Raw genomic sequence first — 12,030 nt, 5'->3', positions numbered from 1 at the left:
CAGGAGTTGGTGATCGACAGGGGAGCCTGGCGTGCTGCAGTCCATGAGGTCGCAAAGAGTTGGACGTGACTGAACTGATTACAGAAACAACAGAAACTGCTCAGTCCAGCAAGGAGAATAAACAGACTACAAATAAAAGGAAGCATTTTTAAATTGTATAAACTACATAGATACTGGGAAATGTTTACGTAAAATGATATTGTTTAGTGACAAGAGTCAGATGTAGACATAGGTGTATGTGCATGTGTTTGTGAATGTTCTCATGTCACTTCCTTGGTAAAATCCTTCAACTTGTCCTCACCACAAGGATTTACAAGGGCCTTCATCCTCTAGATCCTGCTACATTTCTAGCCTCATTGCTCGCCACTCCCCTGTTATCACTCTACCCTTCAACCTTATCAAAGTTCTTGAAGTTTTTCCAGTTTCTAAAACTTAGCATACTTTTTCATGCCTTCCACCTTCTCTGAGTAACTAATTCCAACCAAAGCTCTCTTCCAGACCTAATTTAAACAACTGTGATTTGAAGCCATGAGCCAAAGTTGTGACCTTCTCTGCACTTCTAATAACTTGTGTACAACGCTTTATCGTACCACTTCTGCAGCAATTGCTAATTTATATGTTGCTTTCTTTCACTAAACTGAGTTCTTTAAGGGCAGAGATTATTGTTCATATTTATGTCCTAGAATAATCATAAAAGCTTGATGAAATAAACGAACAGCAAATGAAGGGTTTTCAAGAACATGGACTGTTTTCCTCTTCTAAAGTTACTTAGATAAGCAATCTTAATGTCAATCACTTCAAAGAAATATGGTTATTTTAAACAAAAATATTTTCTTCCTTTTCAGGATAACTTTTTTTCAAGTCACACAGCAGCTTCAACCACTGTGGTTATGTTTCAGCAGACTATAAGCTGACTTGCCAAAAGTCATAGAGCAAAAATGTTATGTTATTGCCAGCATTCATCTGCAGCTGTCCTTTAAATGATGCACTTACATTCCATCTCAAGACAATTTATTCACATATTTAATCCAGTCCGTAAACTTTAGATAAAACATATAAACAGGAGGCCAGATGTTAAGATCATTAAAGGAAGAACGTGTTCCTTTCTGTTAACCTGAGAATGCAGACAGGACTTGAATCCCACCACAGCCCCCACCGACTATGATGTGCTTGCATGCATACTATAATATTTTAGAAGGAATGACTCCCTGCATAGGGAGGAAAGGAAAAATCAGAACGCTAAGTAGGGGCTGCAGAGACTTTCAAGAAATAAACTCTTTTCAAGTAAGCATCCTTTAATAGCTGCTGAGAGGAGGGGAAGTCCACACTGCGAGAAATTCAAAAAGGCCTGGGGAGTTTCACTATGAGAGAAACTTGCTTCTGCTTTCAAAGTAAAAGGGAAGATTCAGATTTTCACTCCGGCACGGTCACACTGGGCATATAATTAAACAGACCACAATGACCCCATAACCAAACAGGCGGAAGTGGGAGGCAGGCAAGCACATGTGAAGACAAAACGCTGCTCTGCTCGGGAGGCTGACACAGCGCTTGGTTCCCCCTGCACCCTCCTCCCTCCGGGGACAGGAACTGGAGGTTTTTTCCGACTCAAAAGAGGTTAAAACTCTATCCAAAGGGAAACTGGGAATTATCTATTGGTTTCGAAGGCTTTGAAAATCCTTGGCTCCCTTCCCAAGGCTGTGAGAACTGCCAGAAAGGTCCTCTTCTGGGTTTCTGTTTCTCCTAAATACCCCATCGAGCCATAAATGCCGCTTCGCTGGGGTTTTTCGGTCAGAAACATGTTTTCTTACAAAATTTTCGGGACAATTTCCCACAGGAGGCCTGGGAAAGAAGGGAGGTACGGGCCTACTCTGAGGGCGGGGAGTCCAGCCCTCAGGCCAAACACGTTAAAGCCCCGGAGAAAGTTTATCACCTCCGGATAAAAAAATACGACATGGCATCGAGTGACTCCTCACTGACCCCAACGCCCCCTCCTCTTGTTCAGAAGTCTTCTGTCCCAGTCACCAAGGCCCAAGGCCGAACGACCCTCCTAGGCTTTCGCCCCATGACCAGGCCCCTCCGAGGCCAACGTTCCCTGCGGCCTCAGCCGAAGCCACGCGCTGAAGCTGCAAACCCGACCCCACTCCCGGCGTCCGCCGGGGAAAAGCGGCCCCCTCGGATTGAAAGAGGGGGACACAATCGGGGACAGGGCAGAGATCTGAGGCGCACGACCACTACCTTTCCTCTCGACGGGCCTCTCGGCAGGGAGCAGCGGAGGTAGCAGAAACACCCAACACGGCCACGAGCGGCGCAAGATGCTTCCCCACAGAAGGTTCTGGAAGCTGAATGGCTGGGCATGCGCAGTGCGCTCACGCTTGTAGAGCCCGGCTGCACCTCGCAGGCAGGCGCAGTACGGAGCCAGGGCCGGAGCCTCAGTTCGCTCTCAGGTTCCTTCGCAGCTGCGCGCTGGTTAACTGAATGCCTACGGGCACTGTGCTCGACACCGCACTCAGGTGTGGGCCCTCGCAAGCCTTCCTTGTTCTAGTGGTGGTGCATGTTAAGTCGCTTCAGTGGTGTCTGACTCTGTGAGACGCTATGGACTGGAGTCCAGGCTCATCTGTCCATGAGATTCTCCTGTCAAGAATACTGGAGTGGGTTGCTATGCCTTCCTCCAGGGGATCTTCCTGACCCAGGATTTGAACCCGCCTCTTTTAGTCTCCTGCATTGGCAAGCCGGTTCTTTACCACTAATGCCATGTGGGAAGAGAGATGTTAAGCATAAGATGGCTGATAACGTATTAATAACATTGCCTTGCATGGCATTTGAATGAGAAGAGGCACGTAGTGCCATGAAATGGCATGGTGGGGGACCCGACCAAGTCTGGAGATCAGGGAAGTCTCCCCGGGGGAAATGCCAACCTGAGAATCTAAGGTAGGTAAGCAGTAGGGTAGGGAGGTAGATTAGGTACACATGCCAGGCAGGGAACAGCATGAGTAAAAGCCGTGTGATAGGAAAGGAGCATCGCCCCTCTGAGGAAATGAAGGAAGAAAAGGAGAGCTGATGGAGTAGAGAGTGATGCAAGCAGAGACTTGAAGGTGGGCATGGGCAGACCATTCTGGGCCTTGATCTTTATTCTAAGAAGTTTCCACATAACTTTCTTTGCTAGAAAAAAAATGGTCACTGTCTCTGTGATATTTTGCAGTTGAAACTCCTTGTTGCCATTCATTTCACCAGCCTGTGAGATCAGTAACAGTTTTCTCAGCTGAGGGAAGTGAAGCTCACAGACTTTGTCACATATACTCAAGTAGCAAAGCTGGGACCAGAACCCAGCTCCACCCTACCCACGTCACAGTTGTTACCAAAATTAAGCAAAACCAAATGAATAAGCTGTGTCAAAGTTCACCACAAGTTTTCTTCAAAAAGAATTCTTAATATTGTATTTAAGCATAATAATCCGTCTAGAAACCAGTTCCAACATGTGCATCGTGTAACAGAAAATGCTGGTATCTGTTCCCGTCACACTCTGCAGCATGCATTCTCAATGTGGGGGAGGAAGGGTTGCCCTCAAGGGGACAATAATCGGTTCTTGGGGTGCTAAAAATTCCTAGATATTACAATAACTCGTGGCCTGATAAAGAATCTGCCTGAAATGCAGGAGACCCAGGTTTCGATTCCTGGATAAGGAAGAACCCCCCAAGAAGGGAATGGCTACCCACTCCAGTATTCTCACCTGGAGAATTCCATGGACAGAGGAGTCTAGCGGGCTACAGTCCGTGGAGTCACAATGAGCCGGACAGGACTGAGCAACTAGCACTTTCACTTTCAATTAGTAATGTCGAACTTTATACATGTGTTTATTGGCCATTTTTTATCTTCTTTAGAGAAATGTTTATTCAAGTCTGCACATTTTTCAGTCAGGCTATTTGGATTTTGTTGTAGAAGTTATTATATATATAAACTCCTTATCAGGTATATGATTTGCAATTATTTGCTCCCATTCCATAGGTTGCTTTTTCACCCTGTTGATTATTTTCTTTGATACACAGAGGTTTTTAAGTTCAATGTAGTACCAACTGTCTATTTTCAAATAATCCATTATTCTAATTAATCTAACCATTAAAAAATAATAATAATACCTAGCAGAAATCACATAAAAACAAAATGAACTTACCAAAGTAGACAATTACCTAGTCCCTGAGTTAAGATGCCTTTAATGTATTTTGATAGTTTAAGACTGTTGGGTAGGCATTATTAGAAAAAAAAAATGGCCATATATTATACATAAAGATATTCTACAAATAGCAAGAAAATTTGAAGAGTGTTTTACTTATCTGGACTTTCATGTTTTCCATCTGGAAACATTTCCAACCCTTCTTGTATAATTTTATTATATTCATTATATAACTTGTCCCTCATCCAGGTGAGCCGCTGTGTGTGCTGAACGCTGCTAATGCTGATGGTTTCACATCTCTTACTATAAACTACCCATTTATGTGAAATGGAAAGAAATAAAATATGCAGAAATTCCCTTGGATAGGAGAGTAGGGTTTCCCCTAGCACAATTAAGTTTGTGGCCAGTTTAGCTGGATCAGCTAAGACCACCAGCCAATCAGATTTTAGGAGGGAAATGGATTCCTAAATAAATATGATTTCAAAGAGCATGTTCTCTAAAGACTTTCTCGGGCTTAAAATCTAATAAAAGAGTGACTCACTAGAACAAACACAGGAGTGATTTCACTCTACCAATATGAAGAAAAGTGCTCCTCTCTTTTTGGGTATCATCTTCCTGACTCTGACTGGAGTTCAAGGTAAGGGATTATAAATTATATTAAGTTGGTAAAGTCAGAGATGTAAATTGCTATAAAAGCCTTTTGACTTGCAATGCTTTGCATGCATCAGAAAGTGATGTGAGTCACTTGTGGGCAGTTATCCAAAGTTCATATCTTGCATAGACCTGCCAGGTCAAATACAAATCTTCTCAGTCTACATGTGTGAATTCCTGGCATGCAGTAGGTGTTCAGTAAATGTTTGTTGAACTGTTTGGTAATGAGATGGGAGACTTTGTCTCCTCAATAATTTTTGCCACCCTGACAGTTTGTTGATAAGTATGTCTGTGATTAACCAATTAAGTATCTGATAATCAGAGAGGTTGTTCCTCAGGAACAACCTTTACTACCTTTGTTATTTGTGGCAAATTAATGAGCTTTTCTGCTTCTAATGTGGCTCAGAGGGTAAAGCGTCTGCCTGAAATGCAGGAGACCTGGGTTCGATCATTGGGTGGGGAAGATCCCCTGGAGAAGGAAATGGCAACCCACTCCAGTATTCTTGCCTGGAAAATCCCATGGACGGAGGAGCCTGGTAGGCTACAGTCCATGGGGTTGCAAAGAGTCGGACTTTACAACTCTTTTGCAACTTCACTCTTTCTTTCTTCCTTCCTTCCTTCCTTCCTTTCTTTCTAATGAGCTTTTCTAGACTTCAGTTCCCTCAGCTGTAAAATGGAGATTGTATAACTATGCTTTTTCTACCTACTACTAAATGAAAAAATTAAGGAATGAAAATAGTGTAAAGAGTTTTTGAAAGTTTAAAGCACTACTGAAAACCAAGGCAGTAGTGAAGATTAGAATTAGTGGTAATTAGTTACTATAAATAGACCTTTTTATTGAAACTAACACCAACTTCATTACACTAAGGTCAGATTAAAAATGGCTTTGGGAGGTGTTTGAGAAGCTATGATCTGCATAGCACACATGAATTAGGTATACATGTATCTGACCTATGATAGGCATTTATTGAATATTTTTAAAATCACTTTTCCTAAGGTTGTAAAATATGATATCAAGTGGAAGTGTTAGTCCCTCAGTCATGTCCAACTCTTTGAGACCCGATGGACTGTAGCCCGCCAGGCTCTTCTGTCCATGGGATTCTCCCAGTAAGAAGAACCCTTGGAGAAGGGAATGGCTACCCACTTCAGTATTCTTGCCTGGAGAATCCCATGGATATAACACCAAGGAGATAACACCTACTTCAAAATCTTGTGATAATGATTGAAAGACACTCAGTAGATGATAGTAATAATCATTACTAAGTCAAATGTATCATTTTGGTGGATCACCAAAATGAAGACATATATTTCAATTGATGTTTTCTACCCTCTGTTTTTCCCTTAGGAGTCCCAGCAATGAGGAATGGACGCTGTTCCTGCATCAACACCAGCCAAGGGATGATCCATCCAAAATCCTTAAAGGACCTTAAACAATTTGCTCCAAGCCCTTCTTGTGAGAAAACTGAAATCATGTAAGTAAAAACTCATTCAACACATATCCAGCATTAAATTTAATGTGAGTACTACCCTGGGAATACTTGCCCATTCAGACACTTAAAATGCAGATGGTTGCCCCTCCGTAAATCTGGTATACTTCTTTCTTTTCTTCTTAAAAAAATAAGCAATTTCTGGTAGAGATAAGGAACCAAGGATGATATATTACCAAAGTATTATGTGTTCATTGAAGAAAATGTTTAATGTAAATTACCCAAAAGAAGAAATTAAAAATTCTCTAAATTCTACCATCCAGTTATTCTCTTGGTATATATACACACTTTTGCTTTGTGTGTACATATATAGATACAAAACATATATGTACATATACATATATTTATATACACAATATATGTACACAAAAACAAAATCATATACCATATACATTTTTGTAAGCTGCTTTTTTCATTGGCTCTATATCACGAACTTTTCTTCATGTCATTAAGTCTTGTGTAATAACATCATTTTTGCTAATAATGTCATTTTTAATAACCAAATTTTATTCTATTATATGCACGTAGCATAATGTATATGACCAAACCTAAATGTAGGTCAATTTTTTTGCTATTAAAAATAGTTACTGTATCAATATTATTTAATTCTCTCCTATATTAATATTTTTCTAGAGATTAGAATTGGTAGGTTAAAGATGTGTGTGTTATTCATTCAGTCGTGTCTGAGTCTTTGTGACCCCATGGACAGTACCCCACTAGGCTCCTCTGCCCATGAAATTCTCCAGGCAAGAATACTGGAGAACTAGGGATCTTCCTGACTTGGGCTGCCGCATTGCAGGAGAATTCTTTACCATCTGAGATACAGGGAGCCTAGAATTCCAGGCTAGGTTAAAGATATGCATATTTTAAATTTTTTTGAAGCCTAAATCAAGGATGATGTATAGAATGACTCCTTTTATTCTTAGATTAGTCAGAAATTAAAGAAAAAAGTCGTTAAATTATTCCTGGGGAGTCTGATGTAATTTTAAAAATTCAACCAGTCCATTAATCTTGTCTTAGGAAAACATTTTATTATGTTTTAAGTTGTTTTACTAGAAAATTTAGTAAAATTCATGCTCATTTTCCTTGTTTGGGAGGAAAGTAGATATATTCACAACTTTTCTATTTTATGTTTTCATTTAAACATAAATAGCTTTTTCCAGCATAACAGAACCAATATTATCTTTAGATATAAGTTCTCCCATTGCATACATCTGTTGGATTTTTTAAATTTAGGGTTATGTGCTATCCTAGAAATGTATCTAAGTCCCCCCAGTCACTTAAAAAAATGAAAAGGCAGGAAAAAGACCGAAGTCCCAGATGCTACAAATATATTTTAATTGGGGAATTGAATTCTGTGGATAAGAGAAAGCATTTGAATCATTAAAAGTAAAAAAAAAAAAAAAAAACAACTTGTTGCTGTTTCTTTGGTAGTGCTACAATGAAGAATGGGAATGAAGCCTGCCTAAACCCAGATTTACCAGAAGTAAAAGAACTGATTAAAGAGTGGGAGAAACAGGTGGGTGAAAAAGAAACAAAATTTTCTTTCTTTTAGAAATTAACTTTGGAAGTCAAAGAACTACCATTTTTTTCCCCTACAATGTGGAATTGTATTCCTGCTTATGGTATCACTTGTCTGTCTCTTCCACTAGAATGTGTGTTCCATGTGGGTAGGGAGCTTGTCTTTCTTATCCAATATAGTACATACGTATTGAATGGTAGATCTCGAGGATAGGGAATTCCCTGGTGGTCCAGTGGTTAGGACTCAACACTTTCACTGCCAGGGCCGGGGTTCAATCCCTGGTCGGGGAACTATCTCATAGCATAGCCAAAAAAAATAAAATAGGTAATGAGATATAGTCCCTTCCTGCTGTAGCAGATTCTCTGACAATTAATTATAGTACAATGTGGAAAATATAAAATAAAGGTATGTACAAGAATCTTGAAGATAATAGAGAAAAGAGTAATTAACTTTGCCAAAGGAGTGGGGACAAGGAAAAGGTGTTAAGGAAGACTTTTCATATCAGGTGATTTGATTTGGATCTTGAAGGATAAGTGGTTCACTGGGAGGGTAAGGACAGCATGTAAAAAAAAGACTAGAATCATGAGAGAGCTCACTGTGCTCAGGGAACCTTAATTAATATGGCTTGAGTTTGTGTGGAGGGAGTGAAGGGACTGAGGTAGAAAAGTAGACCAGGACAAAGCCAGAGGAATCCTGTTTGAAATGTTGAGGGGTTAAGTTCGAAGAGGGCCACAGCATATGTAAATAGGAACTTGTTTCTGGACTCTGACAGAGGAGCAGTTCTGGCACATACCAGCTGTGCAACTTTGGCCAAGTCACCCACTCCAAGCCTCCATCTCCTTGTCTGTAAAAATTGGATGATAATCCAACCTCTCAGAAAACAATAGTCATTCAGTCGTGTCTGACTCTTTGCAACCCCATGGACTGTAGCCCGCCAGGCGCCTCTGTCCATGGAATTTTTCAGGCAAGAATACTGGAGTGGGTTGCCACTTCCTACTCCAGGGGATCTTCCCAACCCAGAGACTGAACCCAGGTCTCTTGCATCTCCTGCATTGGCAGGCAGATTCTTTACCACTGTGCCACCTGGGAAGCCCCACAGTTGGTAGAGGTTGGTCATAAGCAAGGTTGGAGTGGGGGTAGCCAAGAAAATGGGCAAAAGAAAACCAGTTAGAAGGCTATTGCTTCTTCATCGAAATAACTGAAATAGAATCAAAAGGAGCCTCTCTGAGAGTGATGCAACTTTAAACTGGTTATGAGGATGAATAAAGACCACAGTCTGGAGAGTCCAAATATAATATAAGGAAGGAAAAATGGTAAGATAGAGAAACACTAACCCCCCGGTTTGTTTGTTTGTTTGTTTGTTTTTGCTGTCTCCTCACAGGTCAACCAAAAGAAAAAGCAAAGGAAAGGGAAAAAATATAAAAAAACCAAGAAAGTTCCAAAAGTTAAAAGATCTCAACGTCCTTCTCAAAAGAAGACTACATGAGCTCCCACTTCACCAACCACTATCTTGTGTTAAAACAGGTTCTTTTTAACTAACTGAAATAATTCCTGAAAGGGATGGCATCTTAATACAAAAGCTTGTTGATCTGACTAGAAAATTTAAAACATTATTGTGTAATTGTAATTAAATCTAGAAAATCGCTTTTCAAAATCCAAATGTGAACAGTTGTTAGAGGCTATAGTTTGTCTTTGTTCTTCCACCTCCGACCTCTGAATTTCCTCATACTTAAGCCCACAGTCTTAGCAACACCCACATCTGGACAAATGTCCTCACAGCTACGGCCCACACACAGCAGCTGCCCGGGAGAGCAGCTGCAGACTTCCCAGGCCTCCAGAGAATATCCTGAGGCCCAGGTCAGCAGGCCCCCAGCCTGGCAGCGTGCTGGCAAGCAAAGCAGTTTGGAGTCGAGCTGGGCCTTGCCAAGCTGCTGTATTTGCATCAGCCTGTGGGCCTCATATACAGTGTATCTGAGAGATTCATGCCAGTTATTTCTCTTGGGGGTGGGGGTGCGTCACCACTGAAGACCCCTAGCACTTGGCTTTCAGAACCTTCCATCTGGTGTTGAGGCCGTGTGACTCCATCTCGCCTGCCCACGCTGACCGCTTCATTCCTTCCTGTTCCCTTTGCTTCAGTCAAGCCAGCTCCTCACCATCCTCCCACGGTTCAGTGTCCACCCCCTCTACCACACAGGTCACATCCTGCCTCACCTGGGTCTACAGCTTTCTCACTCTTCCCCCAACAGCCCATGGAAATATCTCCTTCCCCTCACACATACTCACTTGATCCAGTCTTCAAGGGTCATTTTCATCCTACCTCGGCAACAGAATCTTTCCACTTGGATTTTTTTAAGACTCCTATTTCACTGGTGTTCAACACCATACAGGTGAGCACTTCATTGCTTTCTAACTATTTTTTCACTTGTTCATTTTAATTCTCCAACAAGATTGTCAGCTCCTTGAGGGCAGGGGGCACAGTTTATTTCCCTGAATCTGCCACCATGCCTAATATACTGTGGAACTAGGTTTTGAATCATTTCCTAATTGCAGTTGTTACAGGTAGGAGGACAATAGACCTCCTCAAAGCAGGAGGAGTTAATTGGCTACTCCATGTAGTCTAACCCTGGTAACATCTTTTATTCATTATCTTCAGGCCGTTATCACTTCAAGGACTGAGGGTGATGCAACATCCTTGTTTTTTTTCTTTTTTCTTTTTTGAGTGTGTGTTATACAGCTTTAATCTTGGTCACTGCAGCTTCTCAGCACAGTAAGAAATATTGCACATGATCAACATGTTTTGTTCTGGGGATGCATCCTTGTTTTATTGTGACAGGATGTTAACTTGGCCTCTCCAACGGATAAGAAGGAAACATTTAAATCATTTGTGGATATTCTAAACTGTTTTTAATTAAATATACAGGATACCTGGAATCATAGAATCTTAACAATGGAAAGGCACTTTGGAGACCAACCAGTGTCTAACCTTTTCCCACAGAATATAAAAATTCCTTCAGTACCGTTCTTAACAAGCCTCAGTTTTCCAAGATCTGACAAGAAAGTCACCAAGATCCTTCTGAAAACCCATTTTAGATAAATGTGAATTTCACTGTCAGTTTAACTTGTTTCCAAGTTTGTGAATATTGTGATTATCAATCACCACACCAGCTCTCATGAAGAGTGTATTAAGTCACCAAGTGCTAGAGGGAGCAGTGAATCCTGTTAGTGGAGGCATGGATAGTGCCCAGTGAGCCTCTGCAGGGCTTGGAAACCCTCTTAAAGAGGACGTTTCAAGCACTGCATAAGAGAGGATGTCAGGCCAGAATTTAACCCCTGTCTAGTTTCTCAAATGTTGTCACTCCTTATATTGCAGATGATTTTAAGTGCTGCCCAGTGGTGATCCCAAACAGCATCTTAACTAGTCGTAAGACTCTTAGCTCCTTTCATGTAACTCCCCCGAAAAATCTAAATGTTCCATAATCTAAGTGTTTGACCCAGTTCCCTTGCATCTTACTGCTAAAGTGGTCAGTGTATCACTAATACCCAAAGACTACATGTTTTGACTAAGTTAGCTATGACATATATATTATCATTTATATATATACATATATGCTCTAAGCAAATATTAATTCAAAGCAGTATTGACATCTATACTCTGTACTTTGAAATATTTTCTTTGTTAAGACAATGCTATCAGCAGCTATACTCCATAAGAATTAATTTTTAAAAATTTTTAAAAAGACAATGCTATCAATAAATGGACCATTGATCAGAAAAAAGTCTTGATTTTTTTTTAATGTCATGAATATGTGCCTCAACTATTACATGTTTAACAGTAATTCTCATGTATCCTTATTCATTTGCTTTCATCTCAAACAAGGTGTAATTGAGATAAATACATGGAAGCTCTTTAAAGGGCTCTTTGGAGACTAAAAATAACTTCACAGAAAATTTGACAACATACCTTATAACAACACTGACTTACAAGAGTTATATGCAATGCAATTTATTTCCTAATCCTCAAGGGCAATACCATTCCAATAAGACATATATCCAAGGGACCATAAATGTCCCAACTCTTTTCCATACCCTAAAACTATATATGTTTAAATTCTATAAAGCCTCAAGAAGTTACAGAGACCCAGATATAGGATAAGTTATTCTAGAGTTCAGGAAACTTGGGCAGTGTGGAGTCTTTAGAAGTT

At 40.6% G+C, this 12,030-nt stretch overlaps 2 protein-coding genes across 7 annotated transcripts in view; one reads left to right on the top strand and one right to left on the bottom strand.

Annotated features, from left to right (window-relative positions):
* Positions 1 to 2,477, bottom strand: part of ART3 (ADP-ribosyltransferase 3 (inactive)) — a 142,619-nt gene extending 140,142 nt beyond the window's left edge. For 2 of the 6 annotated variants that reach the window (XM_061420544.1, XM_061420547.1), the window contains exon 1: positions 2,236 to 2,324. Coding sequence is in view for 4 of the 6 variants with exons in the window: in XM_061420539.1 (XP_061276523.1) it covers positions 2,236 to 2,355 (120 nt within the window). In the remaining 2 variants the exon portion in view is untranslated. Of the gene's footprint in view, positions 1 to 2,235 lie in introns of all 6 variants that reach the window. The other 4 variants (XM_061420539.1, XM_061420548.1, XM_061420543.1 and 1 more) reach the window with 4 other exon arrangements.
* Positions 2,478 to 4,653: 2,176 nt separating this feature from the next.
* Positions 4,654 to 9,494, top strand: CXCL9 (C-X-C motif chemokine ligand 9). The gene is made up of 4 exons (XM_061420507.1): positions 4,654 to 4,805; positions 6,165 to 6,291; positions 7,741 to 7,825; positions 9,210 to 9,494. The coding sequence occupies exons 1-4, from the start codon at positions 4,745 to 4,747 to the stop codon at positions 9,312 to 9,314; spliced, it is 378 nt and encodes a 125-aa protein (XP_061276491.1). The 5' UTR covers positions 4,654 to 4,744; the 3' UTR covers positions 9,315 to 9,494.
* The last annotated feature ends 2,536 nt before the right edge of the window (positions 9,495 to 12,030 follow it).

The sequence above is a fragment of the Bos javanicus genome, chromosome 6, assembly GCF_032452875.1.
Source record: "Bos javanicus breed banteng chromosome 6, ARS-OSU_banteng_1.0, whole genome shotgun sequence".
In the NCBI taxonomy this organism is placed as follows: domain Eukaryota; kingdom Metazoa; phylum Chordata; class Mammalia; order Artiodactyla; family Bovidae; genus Bos; species Bos javanicus.
The sequence above is the reverse complement of the archived record's forward strand: the minus strand, read 5'-3'. Positions and strand labels throughout refer to the sequence as shown.